Genomic DNA, 20,997 nt, shown 5'->3' with positions numbered 1-20,997 from the left:
TCAGTCATCAGAGCAACGTTCTCCTGTCTAAATCTTGTTAAACACCAAAGAGAGAGTTGGTAAGGTCAGGACCTTGCAACAGTTGACAGTTCAAGGAGGTTCCTTTAAACCCTGCTCCACAGTCGAAAACCACTCTCAGGGTTTTCTTCTTTGGGTGGTACACCCCGTGATGAGGGAGATACCACACACTGCCATCTTTGCAGTCCAACTGGTCTTGAGGCACCACTTCTGCGTATCCACTGTCAATCATCTCAGTAAGAAATGCTGTGTACTCCTCCTGGTAGGTCTTATTCCTTTCAAACTTTCTTTTGAGACTTTGAATGCGCTGTTCAACTATGCACCGGTTGTTTGGCATGGTGATGTCATCCACTTTAAAAGGTAAGTCCATGCAATAATGACCTTCCTGCCTGCAAGTAGACTTCTCCAAGATCTCCATGAACCTCAGGTCCTCCCTTGACATTTCCTGCTTCTCCTCCAGTGACTTCTCATTGAAATCTTGGTTATACTGAGAGACCAACAGCTCCTCCAGCCTGACGATGGATATCCTATTGGCATATATGGTCGAGCAGCTTCTCTGGCAACAACCACTATTGCCCCTCAAAGGGCCGTTGACGACCCACCCCAATAGGGTCCTCACGGCGTAAGGTCCATCACCTTGGCTGTTGATTATTTCCCAGGGTTCCATAAGTTTTGGCACATTAGCCCCAATCAAAATTTCGACATCAGCGTCCAATTCTGGGATCTTGATATCTTTCAGATATTCCCATTTTTCAATATCTCGCTGAGTGGGGATGTTACTCTTTGAGACAGGGATTGTTTCCTGTATAAACGTCTCTGGGAGCTCCACAAATTGGTTACCGTCCAATTTGGACACCTCCAGTCCTGTAAGGATTTGGCTTTCAACAACCTTCTCTTGGCCCATAGTGCGCAACAGAATGTTGGTCCTTGTACCCTGTAGATTAAGCTTCTTCATGAAACGGTTGGTACAAAAGGTTGCTGTACTTCCAGGGTCTAAGAAGGCATAGGTCTGCAGCACTTTATCTCCTTTCTTAGATTTCAACTGTACTGGAACAATGGAAAGTGTACAGTCTTGGTCTCCGGCCCCAGTACAACCACATGCCTGAAGAGAGACAAGTGCACTACTGACTGGTGCTTCCTGTGGTTTGTTCACTTTGTCTTTGTTGTGGACATGCAGAATAGTCGGGTGTTTTAGATTGCATTCGTCACAGGTCAGACGACTTCTGCATTCCTTGCTCATGTGGCCAGCCTTCAAGCATCCAAAACAGATTCCTTTTCCTTTCAGGAATTCAATTTTCTCCCTTTGAGAAATTATATTCAGCTTTGAACACTTGAATAATGGATGTGACTCTTCACAGTAAAGGCAGGATTCTGAGGACAACTCCTTAGTTATGGGCTGTTTTGGCATCTTGTGCACTGTGGACTTAGGAGTTACAGCATGGCTGGTAGCTGCAATGGTTGTTGCAAAACTGCTTCCTTTGATGTTACTCCTGGGTAGCGGTTTGCTCCTATTTACAGCCTTTATTATGGTGCTTGGTCGTGCATCTGAAATATCACCAAAAACTGGGTGAGACAACATCTTGACTTGGTTCTCCAGAAAGTTCTCCATATCTGGGAATGTGGCCCTGTAGCCTCGTCGTTCTTGTATCTCACAAGCTGTAGACCTCCATCTTTCCCGCAGCTTGTATGGCCACTTCATTACGACATGCCTCATGTTTGATGGAATGTTCATCTCCTCCATGTATTGTATCTCTGTCATAGCGTTGCAGCACCCTCTTAGGAACAGTGCAAATTCCTGCAGCGCCTGAACATCCTCTGCTTTAACAACAGGCCATCCAAATGCTTTGTCCATATAGGCTGTTGCTATTCTGTGGTCATTGCCAAAGTGTTCTTTCAAAAGACCCCTTGCTCTTTGATATCCTTGTTGTGGTGCCATATGTAGGCAGCTTCGCACCAGCTCTCTGGGCTGCCCCCTGGTATATTGCTCCAGAAAATACAAACAGTCTTGATAACTGCTGGTTCTCTCTTCAACACAGTGTTCAAAAGTCCTAAAAAAGGAAATACACTGCAATGGATCACCATCAAATACGGTTATGTCTCTTTGTGGTAAAGTAGCTGACATTTGCTGTTGAACAAGCATTGTGGTGATTTCATTCTGCCTTTGCATGATTCCACAAATGGCATCCTGGTCAACTGTATTTTGTACTGGTGAAATGTTCTGTGCAGATTGAAGCCTGCATATATGTTGTTCCTGTGTAGCTACCGACCTGAGAGATGCAGCTGTAGAGGCAGTGAAAATATTTTGAGACTGATGCTTTAGAGTAGTTGTGTGAGACATTCCAGTATTTGGTTGCGACTGTGGCCTGAGAGTGGTATCCTTTGCTTGTGAGGTTCCATGATGTTGTGCTTGATCCTGTAAGTGTGTTTGTATATTTGCTTTTGGTCGCACATCATGTGTAGATGAAACAGGTGGCGCTCTTGAGCCTTGATCCAAAGTCGGGGTGTTCCCTTTCGGCACAAATTCATTTGCCTTTGGGTTGAATTCAAGTCTTTGCTCTTTAAGTCCTTTGCTCACGTAGGAATCCATTCCATTTGAATGGGCCTTTCCTCCATCATCACTGCCTTCCAGCACAGAAAGTCTTGCAGCAGCAGCTATTTGTGTATCAAGCTCCAATAGCTCCTTTTTTTTCCTCAGTTTGTCTCTTTCCTGTCTGAGTTTCTCCTCTTGTGCCTCTAGTTCATGTTTCCTTTGCAGAGCAGCGGCCTGCTCCATTAAAGCCGCTTTCTCTGCTTTTGCCTTTAAGCGTGCAGAAGAAGTACTAGAAACAGATGACCTACTAGAATGGCTTCTTCTGCTTGACCTTTTGCTAGACACATTAGACTCACTGTCTCCAGGATTAATGTCATCTTGGCACTCAGATTTTGCATTTTCATCATCATCGTCATCGTCATCACCATCATGTGAAATTCCATTTCCCTTCAACCATGTTGATATTTCTTCAATAAATATATCATTGCCAGCCTTTTTTGAATGAAACCATGCTTCCTGCTTTCTCTGCTCCTCCTCAGGTGGAGGAAACTTAGTGAGCAATGCATTATGGAGTTCAGAGGCGTTTTGACATAGGTTTTTGAACCTTTTTAGATTTTGTTGAACAACAGAGACATTTTCCTTGGAAGCCAAGAGAGTGGTGATCTTTGTCTTTAATTTGCTTGCCTGTTTGAAATTTACATTCCTTTCCTTTTGAAGATTTTCAATTATCATTAAGATTCCTTTAAGAGTAGGCTTTCTTGTTCTTTTTCCTGTGGCTTCACATTGCACTTCTGTGGACTCATTTTCAACGGTAACACATTGCATATCATTCATTTTCAACAAATGCGTACTGTTGCTTTAAGAGAAGGCGCTACAACACGAATGTTGCGCTATGTTGAGGGCTATGCGCACGGCCCGTGCACTTTCATTTTGTCCAAACAACACAATCGTAATCCCATGACGAGTTGAACAACAATCTCTTTCTTTCAACTTGCATGAATTCACAGAAAGTCAACACAATCAATACGGACTTGAATGCAACACACCATAATCCTCAAAGCAGCCCACCGCCGCGTATACAGCTCAATGCCGTTCCAAACAAGCAATTCAAACATAGATGCAGGTGTATGCACTAACCAGACTTCCTTTGCCTTGTATTAGTCGGTGCCCAGAACTTTTCTTTCCTTTCGGGATGATGATGGATTCGCCATTATCCAGAAGACAACCAGCATTGCCTTTGCGGTGCTGCGACCCACGGTGTGTGTTCCAAATGATTCCAACTGTCCGGTGAGATCAAAGTTTTTACTTGTATAGCGACTATCCTGACCAGCAATTAGCCACTCGGCTGGGTGCGGGAGAAGACCTTGTTTTTGACGCGCTTCAATGAATGATGTCCAGGCAGTCTTCACTGTTGGGTGAGGTTCCCATTTAATGAAGGTGTAGGTTTACAGCAGAAAAAACTGATTTATATTGCAAACGAAACCTGTACTGTGATATGATGGCTGACTTGGCTTTCTGGTGTGGCTGCGGCCGTACAAGCGTGCAAGCGGTAAAAACTGTGAGACCTCCCCGTCACCCATGCCCTGATTAGCCCTGTTGCACCTGTGCCTGTATAGACTTCGCCTACCACACCAATCTACACCGCCACCCAGTGGTAAACTTGATGTAAGCTACAAATTATAAACAGACATAATTAATGGCTCCTACAATAAGATTCAAAGGCCAGGGAGAAAAGGTAAGTCTTTAGTCTCGCCTTAAAATTGTCCAAGGAAGGGGCGGACCTAACAACAAAGGGCAGGCTATTCCATAGTTTTGGGGCAGCAGCCGAAAAAGCACAGTCACCCTTTTGCTTCAACCGGGTTCGCGGGACAGTGAGAAGCATCTGGTCAGAGGATCTAAGTGATCTAAAAGTGGAATGGGGGCACACGAGGTCAGAGATGTAGTTAGAATCAGGGGAATTCCTACACTCCTCTGGAGTGCTATGCTGGGGCTCGGCTTTGCTGCATCATCCCTATTTGAGGATAGCCATTAGTCAAACATAAAACCATTCAAAACCAAGAAGAAAGAAAACACGTTACCTTGGTCCCAATCTAATGGAGAGCCATAAGGGTCGAGGCTGATCAAACCTATAATAAAGGTGAATCAGTCAGTGAGATAGTTTGGAACCTGCTATCATTAATATCACTCATCTAAAATACTAGGCTTACCTTCAGCTACAAGCACACAGGAGAATACAGCACAAGGGCACAACCACAGACCAGCATGCTCTACACTGATCTCCAGCCTTATATACACTCCCTACGATGAGGAGGAAATTAAACTCAGGTGTGTCTGATGCTACCTGTTGGCTGATACTTAGCCCATTGACTTCCCTAATTACCCTTTATGTAAAGGGGCGTGTCACACCAACAGACAGGGATCTACTTGTGCTCTCTACCTGTCACATCAGTCCAGTAAAAAAAACCTAATTTAACACAAATCTTCCTTTAGTCTTGCCTTTTATTGTTTAAAAGAGTGGGCAGAATAAAATTAAACAACAGGATGAATAAGATTGGAGGACAATGGAAATACATTAAAGGCTTTTCTGGCCTGTCTTGACATATGTACAGTCTCTAATGTAAGCCTAACCTATCTAAGCATAGGTTTTAAGCAGAATTAAGAAAGCTGCTGGACTTCCAAGTAACTCCAGTAGATTTAAAGATCAATGGAGAGCTGTAATAATTAAATAGCAGCCAAAGTAATTTGCTTTCTGTCTTTAATGCCATCTACTTCTCTCAGATTCATCAGAACATATCAAAATACATTGTAGTGAACAAAATATAAGATTGTTAAGATGGTTCCTGGGAGAGTAACTCCTTTCTCTTGCATGAAAGTAAAGCACATTATGGGTTACTATTAAAGTTTTAGTCTTCAAATTTAAACCCCGTTTGAAAAGTCAGAATGAAGTCCAGATGCCACTCTGAGCTGGTCCTCATGTCTATACGAGATGGAAAATATGTATGTATGTATGTAATGTATGTATGTATATGTATCAGAGGTGTGACCAAGTCAGCTTCACTGGAGTCCCAAGTCAGTCTCAAGTCTTGAGGCACAAGTCTGTCCCAAGTCTAAATCTAGGTTACCAAGTCAAATCCAAATCAAGTCCATGTCATTAATGTCAAGTCTCAAGTCTAAATGTAGAACAGCAAGTCAAGTCAGAACAAATCAAGAGTCCAGTATCAATTTAATATCTTAAAGAAAACTAAATATCTAGGACTTTTCAATGCAATATGGTTTTAATATGATAAAAACTTGGTAAGAGCATCATGAGTTTGATTTCTAGAATCAGTTTCAACTTCAATAAATTCAATTATTCCATACAAATTCAGAAAACAGAATTTAAATTCAGTCGTCTGCTGGAACAAATCTCATCACTTTCAATCTGAGTCATTTACACAAACACAAGATCTCAAGTCAAGACTTTAGAAACCTTTTCAAGTCATCAGAGTACAAGTCAGAGTCAAGTCCCAAGTCACCAGAACCCAAGTCAAGTCAAGTCTCAATCTTCTCTTCATGCAGCAAGTCAAGTCTCAATCTTCTCTTCATGCATCAAGTCAAGTCTCAAGCAATTACAACTGTGACTCGAGTCCAAGTCAAGTGACTCAAGTCCCCACCTCTGATATGTATGTATGCATGTATGTATGTATGTATGTATGTATGTATGTATGTATGTATGTATGTATGTATGTATGTAATGAAACACTGTAGGCTATTATACTGATAATGCTACTAGCTGGTTTTCTTGGAGATCTTGAAGGCACAGCAAGGGGCAGGGCCGGATTAACCAACTACAGGGCCCCTGGGCACACGGGTCCTATTGGGCCCCCTTACCCCCCAGTACACATGGACACACCGTAATTCAAGATATTATCTAGTTCACAAACAATACAAACAGAAACCTTTTACAGGTTCAAAGTAATCTGAAACTAATTTTTAGCTTTTACAAACTGCCATTCCTTCTATCTAGAGCTGCTTCATTCAGTTTGAAAGTGATAACATTTGTCCAACCCGAAGTCAAGCCTTAGTTTTAGGTGGTGGGGCTTCCCTTTGTTTACCTTTGGATTGCAGGTTGTGGCTTTAAGGAGGCAAGGTGACAGGTGGTGGGAATGAAGGACCAAAAAACTGTTAAATGTTGAAATTTATGGAAAAGGTTTGATTATGTCTGTACCTAGACACCCCTGCCCCACCAGCAGCGCCGTCGCTAGTGGGGTGAAAGGTGGTGACGATTCTAGGGGCCCACAGCTGAGAGGGCCCACAACAATTCCAGAAAGATGTATGAATTAATGTATTCTATAGAAGGCATTTGATACTTCAGAATAAAAATAATAAACCCACAAACCATGCAATATGTGATGAAAGTAGTTCTAATTTTACAATTGATGCACCTCCCATTCTATTGTGTATAACCCGTTCTTCCAGTATAATAAACATCGAACAAAAAGTTCGGAAATTTGTGTTTGGTAGATTATTTCTCTGTTGTAACAATGCTTCTTGGCAATACATTTTATACCGTTGGAAAGCCTGTTTATTTCCCTTTTAAATGGTGCCTCATTTGTAAGGAACATGCATTTGTGGGATGAGCATCACAGCTGAGTATGTGGGTTGCGCTCATGTAAAATTTGCCAAATCCTCCCTGCCAATGCCAAACAGCTTATTCTGCTGTTGCTACTGACTCATGTTTGGTGGTGTTTGGTGGATTGGATGATTGAAGTCTATCAGTAACAAGGAAGAAACAAGACATATTGGCAATTTTACAATTTATTCATTTAACAAACAGTCAGGAGCCTCAGTAGCGTGTGGAAGAACCATACACAGCCACAACAGCCTGGCACCTCCTCCTCATGCTGGTCACCAGCCTGGTCACACACTGCTGTGGGATGGCATTCCACTCCTCAACCAGGATTTGTCGCAAGTCAGCCGAAGTGGTTGTGTCGGTCACTCTAGCACGAACAGCACACCCAAGCTGATCCCATAAGTGTTCAGTTGGGTTGAGGTCAGGACTGTTGGCAGGCCATTCCATTCTCTCTACTCCCAAATTCTGGAGGTAGTCTCTGATAAACCCCGCTCTGTGGGGGCGAGCGTTGTCATCTTGGAGGATGGAGTTCGGTCCCAGACTGTGGAGATATGGGATCGCCACTGGTTGCGGAATCTCATCTCGATATCTCTCTGCATTGAGATCGCCTCCAATGATGACAAGCCTCGTTTTTCCAGTGATTGAGATGCTGCCCCACACCATCACACTGCCTCCACCAAAAGGTGTTACTCTATCGGTGCAGCAATCAGCATAGCGTTCTCCCCGTCTTCTCCACACAGGAGGTGCCAGGCTGTTGTGGCTGTGTATGGTTCTTCCACACGCTACTGAGGCTCCTGACTGTTTGTTAAATGAATAAATTGTAAAATTGCCAATATGTCTTGTTTCTTCCTTGTTACTGATAGACTTCAATCATCCAATCCACCAAACAACACCAAACAAGAGTCAATAGCAACAGCAGAATAAGCTGTTTGGCATTGGCAGAGAAGATTTGGCAAATTTTACATGAGCGCAACCCACATACTCAGCTGTGCTGCTCATCCCACAAATGCATGTTCCTTACAAATGAGGCACCATTTAAAAGGGAAATAAACAGGCTTTCCAACGGTATAAAATGTATTGCCAAGAAGCATTGTTACAACAGAGAAATAATCTACCAAACACAAATTTCCGAACTTTTTGTTCGATGTTTACATAGTAAAACAAAAGGCCCCATGCTGCCCACAAACAAAAGTAAAATAAGCAAATTATCTACACATATTTTATACTATCAACCAAAGATCCATATAACACAGAGGCTCACAGCAAGGTTATTATGGTTTTGCATTTTTCATTAGTTTTTATTTTTATTTCGTTTTGACTTTTTGTTTTCAATTTCAGTTTAGTTTTAATTCGTTTTTAAAGCAGGTTTGCTAGTTTAGTTTAGTTTTTATTTTTTGAAAATGCTTAGTTTTAGTTTAGTTTTTATTAGTTTCAGTGTTAGTTTTAGTCTTTTTTTGTAATATGGGGTATTTGTCAGGAGTGAGATTCAAAAATTAAAAATACTAGGCTTATGTATGAAATAAATTGACAAAGACGAAAACTAAAGACATTTTCTCTATAATTTTAGTTTGATACTTCAGAATAAAAATAATAAACCCACAAACCATGCAATATGTGATGAAAGTAGTTCTAATTTTACAATCCATGCACCCCCCCATTCTATTGTGTATAACCTGTTCTTCCAGTATAATACATAGTAAAACAAAAGGCCCCATGCTGTCCACAAACAAAAGTAAAATAAGCAAATTATCTACAGTAGCCTATACATATTTTATACTATCAACCAAAGATCCATATAACACAGAGGCTCACAGCAAGGTTATTATATTTTTGCATTTTTCATTAGTTTTTATTTTTATTTCGTTTTGACTTTTTGTTTTCAATTTCAGTTTAGTTTTAATTAGTTTTTAAAGCGGGTTTGCTAGTGTAGTTTCGTTTTTATTTTTTGGAAATGCTTAGTTTTAGTTTAGTTTTTATTAGTTTCAGTGTTAGTTTTAGTCCTTTTTTGTAATATGGGGGATTTGTCAGGGGCAAGATTCAAAAATTAAAAATACTAGGCTTATGTATGAAATAAATTGACAAAGACAAAAACTAAAGACATTTTCTCTATAATTTTAGTTTATTTTAGTTAGTTTTGTAAACACACAATACAGTTTCAGTTAGTTATCGTTTTTTTGTAAAGCCTCGTTTTTATTTTTATTTCAGTTAACAGAAATGTCTTTTCACACCGAGTTTTCGTTATTTCGTTAGTTTTGGTTAACGATAATAACCTTGGCTCATAGCAGTGTTGATAGCTGCTCTTACTGTTTTCTTTGGCCAGTGTGAAAGTTGCTGTTTTGGTTGACTTATTCAATGTTGGACATGTCTTCATTGTTTTGAGAGCTTTATTGCGCTCAAAACTGTGGCCTTTTCACTCTACAGTATTATCATTCAATCTCCACCTATGGCATTGATAAGGCAATTTGGGCTACCTTGACACTTGCTGTTGATTGTTGATTCAGCATCATGCTGTTAGTCACTTGCAGAGCCAGAAGAGAGTGGTATGTGTAAAAGGAAGGAGAAGACAGATTGAGCAGCGAGGAAAATCGATTTGATTCCCAAATCAACCATCAGCCTTACAATAAACCTTTTTTTCATCTCCATCCATCGTTGTCTGTGTCTGCATTTGGGTCCAAGAAACTAACCATAACAATTTGTGCTATGAAGAGAGTGGGGTAGTGCTGTGTGTGAAAAGGATTGTGTTACTTTAAAAAAAATATTTTACTCTGACTGATCCAAGAGCAATGTTTGAACAAATAATTCATTTTGTTTTTATGGCCATATTTCCACTACTTACTACTAATGTTTTTGTCACCACATATACCTGGAAAGACCAAAACAAGAGAGTGAAAGGTATGAGTCGTTTCCTGTGTGGTCATGTGACAGGTGAGAAATGTGAGACTCTTGGCTGAAGCTGGTCCTGGGACAACAGGAAGACTTGTTTGTATTGTTGCACACCTCACACACTAACTTACAAATGTTTACACATTCCTACACAGACACGATGATTCCGTAATTAGCAGATTACTTCTCAGACTTTTCCACTGAGACAGTTCACCCCAAAAGGAAAATTCTGTATTATCTGTCTTGCATAACCACTCGCCCCTTTCAATAACAAGCACCTGTCAGTGAGGTTCATAACATTTTAAGGTCATTTTATGGCCTCTTTGGATCTGTAAACACCCAGACCCCCTTTCTCTTCAGCTGTTCAGGAGAAAGCTGAGAGTTAATGAGATAATGACAGAATCTTCACTTTGCATTCTGTATTTCCAGAGCCAGAAATCCCCCTCTACCAGCAGAAAGAGTGTGTTCACCGCTTCTACAATACGCTGTTGTCCTGTGAAAACCATGTATCTCTAATTTGGGTGAATTTCATGTTTTCATTTCAGTTGAGGGATTACAGGCTCGGCCGGCTTCCTTTGCTTTTGGAAAAAGCCATTTAATAGTCTTGAATAACTGCCTGTACAGCTATGAGACACTCGGGTTTGTTTTGCTGCTATTTCTGAATGGAGCGGTGAGGAAACACAGTGCTTTGGTTACACAGTGCTGAGTAAGGTCAGACCATCGAGGGCAAAGGCAGGTGAATTCCTCTTCTCTGACTCACAGGGAAGTAGAGGCTCATGCTTGCATTGCATTATCTTTGATTACTAAAGAGATAAATGAATCAAATTAAAAACAGTGTCACACTGGTATAGGCCCTTGGGCAGAATTTCTTAAATTGTGTCCAAGTTGAACGCATTCAAGTCAGAGAGCCAAAGAGTGAGAGACTAAATTAAGAGACACAGGTTTAGTTCCAAATTGCTGCTCATATCTCCTTTTTTGGAAGACTGTGCATATACAATATGAACTGACAGCAATGTCAAAAAGACTCATGTGTAAAGACATCACATCTGTTTTTGTGCTTGTCAAGTCAAGTGACTTTGTCCTTAAATTTCCTCTTAAGTTGCTTCAAAGTTAGAAAAAACGTTTTCCTATAGCCTAGTTAATGAGTCCTATTATGTAGCCTATATACTACGTATGTTTGTAACTTATGTTTCATTTGTATGTGTGTATTACTTACTTAATAGATTACCTCTTGAGAAGGAAGAGAAAAAGAGAGAGAAAAGAGATGGCGTCTGGTGTCAGCATTGTTTCTGCACAGACATTATAAAAGATAAGGCTCGACGCTGTTGCTCTCTAATGAAGCCCTGCTGCGGCTCGCGCTGCAAAGCGTGTCTGTGTGGGCGCGCGCTGCGGACCGCACGCCGCCACACATAAGAAAACATATTTCTAAAATGTTTTTAGCACAGCGGGTCATGTCATGATCTTACTGTGGTTAACAGCCATGGTAGAATGTAGATACAGGGGAAAGACTGGCTGGCTATAGAGGAACGTTATATTTCTGTAACGTGTTGATAAAACTTTTTTTTTTTCAACCGAGGGTTCCAGATCAATTTAATCCCTGTGTATAGGTTATGGCATTCATATTTTGTATTGCGTGTAGGCTACAATAACACTTTGACACTGTTATACTGTGGTGTGGGTAGAACCTCCTCCTCCTGATCCCGACCAAACCTGACGCAAAGTGAAAGCAGTTCTATTCGTGCTAAAGCGACTGGGGTGAGTAGACTAACGTAAATTCTCTAGCCTACTTTAATAGAAAATAAGCGAATGAAATTCATGTTAGACGGTGGTAAAGCAGCGTAGTTATCGCGCCGTTGAACATGTTAGTCAGGGTGCAACGTATGAAGACGTTATTGTAGCAAAACACCAGAGACCTTCCATGTTGGAATTTACTGTCTGGTGGTTTGTGTCATAGAAGAATCCAAGGAGAAGCAGCGCGCGCTCTCTCTCTCTCTCTCTCTCTCTCTCTCTCTCTCTCTCTCGCTCTCTCTCTCGCTCTCTCTCTCTCTCTCTCTCTCTCTCTCTCTCCTCTCTCTCTCTCTCTCTCAGGTCGTGTATTCTGTGGGAAAAGTGCGTGTCAGATAATTGCGCTGGTTTGTTCATATGGGCTCAATAAAGGGTCGATTTTGAGCTTTTATAAAAGATTCTGAGCTTGTGAAATGATTTGAGACTCGTAGTTGTATATCACCATTAGTGAACATGTGAAAACATTTTCCATGAATGTATTTGAATGTGTAAAATGATTTAAGGAAACAGAAATAATTTCAAAATGTGTAGAAAAGATTTGTAAACAACCTTTTGTGAATGTGTAAATACAATTTGTGGACAAATAATTTCAAATGTGAGTTTCAGAAAAAAAACAAAAAAACAAAAACCCATTCAAAAACCCACTCACTTCAGACAATGTGAATTCCAGATATCTCCATTGAAATTATGCCTAGTCGTAACTTAAATTCAAGATATCTTCACTTTAGCTCTGACTAGTCCTAATTTTCAATTAAAGATATCTTTAATTCCTCATAATGAAATATCTAAATTATCTTTTTTGATATCTGAATCGGAACAACCCAGTCGCCAGAATAAAATGTTGGCATTTTACGTTTCTGCAAACCACGGATACGTAGAATCTCAACGTTTCTGAATCATAAATACGTTTCATATCAACATTTCTAGATAGGCTACGTGTATATCAACGTTATAGTGTTTTAACCGCTGGTGGCGCTTTTGAGGCGCTTTTGGCGTTTTGAGGGAATAGAATGAGTAGGCTATAATAACCATTTTCTGGTTATGAAATTACATAAATTGTATATTTTATTACACACCACGTATTTCGAGCATGTGGAACAATGAGATACGTTTTTGTTCGGAATCCCCAGCCCCCCAGTTCTCATATTGTTTACGGCGTATGGCCATAATTTAATTTTCTGTGACATGCACACATATTTCCTTCAGTAAATATGAACGCAATATTCTTAACAACCCCCGAAATGATTGGTTCTTGGTTCCTGTGATAGGAACGGGACGCTGTGATGAGGTAAATTAATGTTTAGAATGTTGCACATTCTCTGCATAATGTTGCACAGTTTACGTTGTTTACGAGCTTATGAGTTTATGTAAAGTTTCATTTAGCCTACACAAACCCTGATGAAGATTCGTCACCTTAATAGTGCACTTCAGTAATTCACTAGGCTAATTTATAGATAAATAATTTTAGCCGGCTTTCTCTCCAAAGCCCAGCGCACTCGTTGCCATAACGACGGGTAGCCCGGACAGATTTGGCAGTGACACAGCGCGTAGCAAAGCTCATTGATTTCAACGGGGCACCTTTATTTGACACAATTCATTAATTTATTATTATTCGTATTGCACGTCCAATGGAAATGCAATCAAACCTGTAGCCTATCTCAAGTTCCAATCATTCACGTATTCGTCATACTCATTTATATCGGCTACAGTCAATAATAAAGTGTACTTACTTCTTCTTCTATTTCAATGGTCATACCCCAGCGCCAGACAGAACAGCGCCTCCCCGAGTGCCGTGAGAGGACTACAGTCTAGCTTTTTATATGACAATTAAATGTGCATTTTCAATAAAATGTATTTGAGTGGAATGAAAAATAAAGAAATGGCGTTCTGCCATGCTATTCAGCTCATGTCTTGGCTGTCTCTTGAATTCTGATCCGGAAGAGTAGCATTCTCTTTCGGATCAGAATTCTTCTTTAACAACACAAAAACACGAAAGTGTCCTTGATAACTCAACAATACGATAGATTCATGTTATGGCCATCCGTTTTAATTATTTCACCTTCCAGTCTGAGAAATCAAGGTTTTTTTCGTCAGTTTTGGACGATAGGCTACAATAGCCTACCCATGATTCTCAGCGGCCGTCACTCTGGAAAAAAGATATAAAAGATATATCTACTGAATATATCAAATATCTAGTACAGCCGAACTAGTAATTACACTGCATCTAGATGATCTATGTTAAGAAAAAGTAAAGATATTGGTTTATTTCAGATATTTTAGCCAAAACAGGAGTTGCAGAATTTCTGTACACTGCAAAGAGAATGTGCCATATGTTTAGATGTAGATCTTTTGAAGATGACACTGCTTTCAATCTGGGGACAGAATTATATTTACTTTAAACAGACATCAACATCTGACAGTTCTAAACACATCAGTGTAGCTCAAGGCACGATGCATTCACAACAGGTGTGATCAGCAAAGGGCCCCACCTCTGATTTGTCCACCTGTCTTGTAATCAAGAAGTAGAAATATCTGAGTCATGAGAAGTCTGACACATTCTTATACTTGGAACATTATGCGATCAGGGTGCATGTGTACATAACAAAATTCAGTTCCAACCGGACACTAAAGGCCGTCTCTGGTCAGAACCTTGGTTTATCTCAAACCGGTGGAGAATGGAAAATTACTGAAGACAAAGACGGCATTCAACTGAGAAATGTATCGTGCTTGATACATGATGAATAGAATGGCCAGCTTCCAGAGATAAAAGATTTAACAGCAGTTTGTAAATTTCCACACAGAGATGAGTTCTCATAATACAAAGAGAGTACAGTACAGATATTAAAGACATAAAACACATAGAATAGTATAATAGTGTAATTTCCTCCACAGTGAACATGTGAAAAATGTTTGCATATGTATTTGAATATGTGAATGTGTAAAAAATATTTGTAGTTCTAAACACATTTTGTGAATGTGTAAATAACATTTTTGGACAAATGATGTGGACATGTTTTCTGTTTTGTTTTTTTCTCCAGATATCCTCCTTTTGATTTGGATTTTCAATCTCGCCCCATCTCAAATCTCACTGAGATTGTGTCTGGATTTCATGAAAACTGTTTAATGTCCCATAAGAAATGCCTTTCAGAAGAAAACCTTCGACAATTGCACCATTATTGGTAACATTTGTTGTAGAAAAATAGCAGGCTTAGAAAAACACAGCAGGCTTATGACCCTTCCTGTCAACTCCTCCCTCTCTCTCTCTCTCTCTCTCTCTCTCTCTCTGTCTCTCACTCACTCACTCACTCACACAATTTCTAGCTGTGAACTTGGTTAGTATGTTAACTTGAACCAGGCTGTTTTGAGAGAAAACCTAGTCTGACTATCTTTTTTTCACTGTTCATAGATATTTCTGATGAATGTCTTCATCGGAGATGCCCTCACTTGTCCTCATGCAGAGTACAGAAGAGAACAGGAATGCTGCCCTATGTGTCCCCCAGGTAAGATCCAACTGAACATTAAAGGAATATTTCACTGTGATAGAGTATTGAATCTTTAGATTACCCATTCCTGATGGGAGTACAGGAGCACAAAAAACATTTCAGCAGGGCGGATACTTGCTAACCCAGGTCCTTCAATTGAAACGGTCTCTATACTCTCTACACCACCTGCTGGCTTGTTCATGAACTCCTGTAGAGCTAAAAAGTGGAAATGTTCTACCATAGTGAAATATACATTTTTATTTAAGAAGTGTCTTCAACCATGTGCCATTTAGAGCTGAGAGTCTGCAGGTTTTTGTTCCAACCAAACATTACAGCAGGTAATTTCACTGATTCTTTTTCTGTGCTTATTGTACTTATTGTAAGTCGCTTTGGACAAAAGCGTCTGCTAAATGACATAATGTAATGTAATGTGTGCTAATGAGTGAAATCCCCTGTTGGAGTGTTTGGTTTTAAAGAGAACCTGTGCTGATTATCAACTCCAAGAATGCCAAGTCGATACTTGTGTCCTTGTGGAGAAAGTTCTTCCCAAGTTGTCTTGGAGAGAACGATCTTCTCCTGAAAGTAGAGAAGAGAAGCTTCCTTACAGATTGAGATGGGCTAATTTTCCCAGCTGTTAACCGGCTCTACTGTAGACTACAGCGCTGCTCGGATGTGATGCTTCGTTCTCACAATGAATCTTGGGGTTTTCAAGTTCAAGTTCAAGTTCATGTTTATTGTTATTCCGCCATATATGCACATACAGCAGAACGAAATGTTGTTCCTCTCAGGACCAAAGTGCAAAAAACAATACAAGACAACATAGAATGCAAGTCCCTGAGTACAAGTTAAAAAGTGTATAAAAGCAGAATAAAAATACCTTGATAAAAGCAAAGCGCTGTGTATGGTGTAAAAGTGACCTGTGCAGGGTTTTCAGTTCATTGTCATCGGTCAAGATGCTTCTTCGGTTACCACATAAACTTCAGGGATCTTTATCAGTCCTCCATCCTTTCATTCTTTTGTTTTTGTGGAATCGTGCTCCAGCAGTTAGATATTGTCTAAAAGACATCATGGAGGACATAAGAACGCATATTGAGGAAGAGCTCTGAATCCTCTCAGCCCTCCATGGCACATGGCTGGGAGACCCTGATTTAAGATTAGTTCTAGAAAAGTTGATAAACCATATCAGGTGAAATTAAATTTGGATTTTCTATTCAACAGGAAACCGAGTTTATAAACACTGCACTGACAGAAACACCACCTCCTGCCTGCCCTGCACTGAGGGAACCTTCCTGGATCAGCTGAATGGACGTACAGAATGCTTTCCATGTGCAAACTGTGATGCAGGTACACTGCAAATGGATTTTCTAAAGCTTAGTAGAGTCTGGGAATGTCTTGAAATTCCAATGGATGGATTTTTTCCCCCCAAAATAGTATGTTTTGAAAGCCAGAAATCTCAGCACCTGGCCAAGTAATCATTGAGTCTTTGGTATCCATCAACAACCCTATCAACCCACTGCAGATATATTATGGTCATGTTATGCTGTGGGACAGAAATAAAATAGGATGTTATTTCACATTTCAGGATGGCCTGCTGGAAAATTTTTTTTTTTTTGCATGTTTTTACATTCTAGGAGATGTTGTAGCAGAGAAGCTATGTATTCCCATATTTAACCTTTAACCCAATGTGGTGACAGGTGTTGGTTTGATGGTGAAGAGGCTGTGTACAACTACATCGGATGCAGTTTGTGAACCACTTGAGGGACACTACTGTATTGACCCTAAAGAGGACGGCTGTGCTGCAGCACAGACACACAGGAGCTGTAAACCTGGTCAATATATCAGCCAAACAGGTTGGTCTTTTCATACTGACTTAAATATTATAGAGATAGGTTAGGTTTTAAAAGAATACACCAAGAGTTTGGGAGATTGTCCCATTGGTCAACTTCGCCATTAAGTGATGAGAACATAGACACCAAAATCATCCATGTGCCTCTGGTAGATTGTTGGCTCTGGTGCTCCATGCTAACACTTGAGCATACAACTTAATTTTGACAAAACGTTGGATTATTCATATTATTTGCACTTAACTGGTGTCAATATATCTCTGTATGTATATTTGTACAGGAACAGCAACCACAGACACTGTGTGCATTGACTGCACTGGTGAAACATATTCAGATGGAACATTTACGTCCTGCCAACCACACACAAAGTAAGAACAACTTCAAGATCAGTCATGATCACATTTGGTTTCTTACCACTGCAGTAAATTCATGGCATCGATACATGTTCCAGTAACGGTTTTCCCTCCATTATTCTAGGTGTGAATCTATGAGGCTTCAGCAGATAAGACCAGGAACTCATTCAACTGATTCTGAATGTGGAGAACAAAGTTTAGACATTAGTCTGAAAATAATCATAATCATCAGTGTTGTGGGGCTTCTTCTGTTGATTGTAACAGTTGCATTAATATGTCTGATAAAGAAGAGAAGAAAACGATGCACAGGTAAGATTAGAATTTAGGCCTTGAAAACAAAAACATCATGTTGTAGACAGATGATAGTGCTTTCTGCTAAATCCCATAAGATAATATTTTTCATTGATGTTGTTTTATAGGAAGAACAATACCAATGGTTCTTGAACAGGTATGTTTACCATTTTTGTGTGTAACCGACACCCAGTACAATCACTTACATGTACTGTACCTGGGTGACAAAGGTTGGTTCGTGTAAGTCATTAAATGATGTCACTTATTTATTGAGATTCATATTCCACTTGCAAGGTAACACTGAATGGAGTGGGAACACCAGAGACTTGTGATTGAACAGCAACAGGTAAGACAACATTACACATTTCCTTTGCACTGTAAATGAGGACTGACTGAGAACTGTCTAATTGAGCTACACTGATGTGTTTAGAACTGTCAGATGTTGATGTCTGTTTAAAGTAAATATAATTCTGTCCCCAGATTGAAAGCAGTGTCATCTTCAAAACATCTACATCTAAACATATATGGCACATTCTCTTTGCAGTGTACAGAAATTAAAGCTGCTTCAAGCTGAAGTTTGGGCACCTTGCTACATTACTTGGGAAATGAGAGGAGAGATCTGAAGAAGATATGACAAGATTAAGACTTGGACATTGTGGACTTGCATGGGACCTGGTTCACATAAGGACGACCTATGCGGAGTATGTGGAAAAGAAGAGACAGTGGAAAATATAGAGAAGAAAGAGCAAGATTAGTCAGTGAACTGTCTGAGGCTGGTGTACGCCCAGTTACAATGAAAAGTTTACATGGCTGTACAGAAAAATACAGAAAAAACAAAGCAGTGCTCAATTTCATATCCTCCACAGGCCTGCACCTCAGGGTGTAGTGTCTGAAGTGTAAAGACATGTTCATAATTACGAACTGTAAAAGGTTGAACGCATACTGTCATGGAGGTCTGAATATGCTTGATTATTGGAACATCCCATACAATATTCAAGGTAAAATGGATCAAAAATTACATCCAGCCAAAGAACAAATTGTGGTGTATTATTCAAAATGTCTTTTTGAAAGACTTGGTGGCATAGAATTTCTATATGTAATTTTGTTGTAAGTCAGATCCCAGTCAAGTATTCATATACAAGCACTTTTATCCCGGTTAATTATTTATGAGCACAACTTTTCTCCCCATAGGCATTTAATTTGGAATATTAAAGACTGTGTGCCAACAGTACCAACAGTTACCTCAGGATATTGTGTCATAACCCTGCAACTCCTTCTGCAAAGCCATTTTGGAATGTATGTTCTCCCCGTGTTTGCGTGGGTTTCCTTCCACAGTCCACAGACACACAGGTCAGGTGAATTGAAGACTCTGAATTGCCAATAGGTTTGTGTGTCATATGGTGTATATTGTATATGGTCTAGTATATGATGTATAGTATAGTAAATGATGTACATTAAGTATGTATATGATATGTATATACTGTATATGTAGTATATATGATGCAGTATAGTATATGATTTTGATACTTGACTGTGATAAAGAGCTATATAAATAAATAAAACAAGAAAGGAAAATGTAACTTTTAAGTGGTAGAAGGAATATGAGAGAGGCACATGTTATACAGAAACACAAAATAAATTACCATAATTATGCAGATGATTCACAGCTGTACATATCCCTATCTCATGATGACCTAGATCCCATACATTCCCTAACTCAGTGTATTGATGATATTAATCTATGGATGTCAGAGAACTTTTTACAACTGAACAAAGACAAAACACAAATGCTCATCTTTGGTGCAAAGGCTCAGAGACAGGAAATTGCAGCTCATCTCAGTTCTCTGTCTCTGGAGAGCAAAAGTGAAGCTAGAAATCTAGATGGTGATCTAAATATTAAGAGCCATATCAACCAACTCACAAGATCAGCCTTCTACCATCTAAAAAACATTTCAAAACTAAGGGGCTTTCTATCAAAATCAGACTCTGAGAAATTAATTCATGCATTTATAACAAGTAGACTAGACTACTGTAATGGTCTTTTCACCGGCCTTCCAAAATCAGCTGTGTGGCGACTACAGTTAATTCAAAATGCGGCTGCACGCGTTCTCACCGGAAGTAAAAAGTCTGAACACATTACACCTGTTCTTAGACCTCTGCATCGGCTCCCCGTCAAAATTAGAATCGATTTTAAAATTCTGCTGCTTGTTTACAAAGCTCTAAATGGCCTTGCACCTCAGTATATAACAGACATGCTAATTAGATACAAACCAGCAAGAACTCTCAGGTCCACAGGCAGCGGTCTTTTAACCGTCCCTCGTACTAACTCCAAAGAAGGGGATGCTGCCTTTTGGATTTATGCCCCGAGTAGATGGAACGCCCTGCCTGAGGACCTGAGAGAGGCCCCCACACTGAACACTTTTAAAAGCAGGTTAAAAACCTTACTTTTCACAACAGTCTATGGCTAAGTTCTTAATGTGTGTGTGTGTGTGTGTGTGTGTGCGTGGGCATGTGTGTGTGTGTTTTGGATATTTTGACATCTGCATATTCTGCACTGATTCTTGTATAACTGCACTAACACCTGTTGATGCATATTTATCTTCTGCACTTGCACTTCTATGATTGTCTTGCAACTGTATTGTCTTTTTATGTAAAGCACATTGTGTTGTCCTGTGTATGAAATGTGCTGTATAAATAAAATTTGACTTGACTTGAACTGTCACAACACAACTACTGTGTGTGTGTGTGTGTGTGTGTGTGTGTGTGTGTGTGTGTGTGAGAGAGAGAGAGAGAGAGAGAGAGAGAGTGACAGTGATAGTGAGAGAGAGAGAGAGAGAGAGAGAGAGAGAGAGAGAGAGAGCCCATCAGATAAATGACTCGCATGGGACTGATAACAGATCCAGGAACATGGTGCATTTTATATACCCAAGTTTGACCATGTGACTATAACCAGTCTATTGACATGAGCTTGCATCAAGGCAGCTGAGTAGAACTGAAAGCAAAGCAAGAGCTTGGGGAAAAGTCCCTTTGTCATGAATCAAGTCTGTTCTACCTTCCTGTCTACCTTCCTGAACAGCTTCCTGGTTCAGCCTGTTGCTCTAAAAACAGAGTTCAATATTTCATTAGCTTTAAAGCGGCACTAGGCAAGATTTTTGTCTAAACACACACCTGTCTTACCAACCTAAACCACAAAGAGTGT

General features: G+C 40.0%; 1 protein-coding gene across 3 annotated transcripts; it reads left to right on the top strand.

The window, feature by feature from the left end:
- Positions 1 to 11,773: 11,773 nt before the first annotated feature.
- On the top strand, positions 11,774 to 20,503 carry LOC139658034 (tumor necrosis factor receptor superfamily member 14-like). Of its 3 annotated transcripts, none has more exons than XM_071536072.1 (10): positions 11,774 to 11,798; positions 14,867 to 15,007; positions 15,235 to 15,328; positions 16,529 to 16,654; positions 17,005 to 17,160; positions 17,435 to 17,522; positions 17,632 to 17,816; positions 17,927 to 17,955; positions 18,093 to 18,144; positions 18,343 to 20,503. In XM_071536072.1, exons 2-9 carry the CDS (start codon positions 14,966 to 14,968, stop codon positions 18,132 to 18,134), a joined length of 762 nt encoding a protein of 253 aa, XP_071392173.1. In that variant the 5' UTR covers positions 11,774 to 11,798; positions 14,867 to 14,965; the 3' UTR covers positions 18,135 to 18,144; positions 18,343 to 20,503. The 3 variants fall into 3 exon arrangements, with proteins under 3 accessions (XP_071392173.1, XP_071392156.1, XP_071392163.1); XM_071536055.1 differs by having other exon boundaries at positions 18,279 to 20,503; XM_071536062.1 differs by lacking the exon at positions 11,774 to 11,798 and having other exon boundaries at positions 14,848 to 15,007; positions 18,279 to 20,503.
- Positions 20,504 to 20,997: the final 494 nt, after the last annotated feature.

This window comes from Centroberyx affinis, unplaced genomic scaffold (genome assembly GCF_046629955.1).
Source record: "Centroberyx affinis isolate AG114_WGS23_722 - 3 ecotype Tasmania unplaced genomic scaffold, CSIRO-AGI_Caff_v1 ptg000185l_1, whole genome shotgun sequence".
Lineage (NCBI taxonomy): Eukaryota > Metazoa > Chordata > Actinopteri > Beryciformes > Berycidae > Centroberyx > Centroberyx affinis.
Note: the sequence above shows the minus strand (reverse complement) of the source record. Positions and strands in the feature narration are given on the sequence as shown.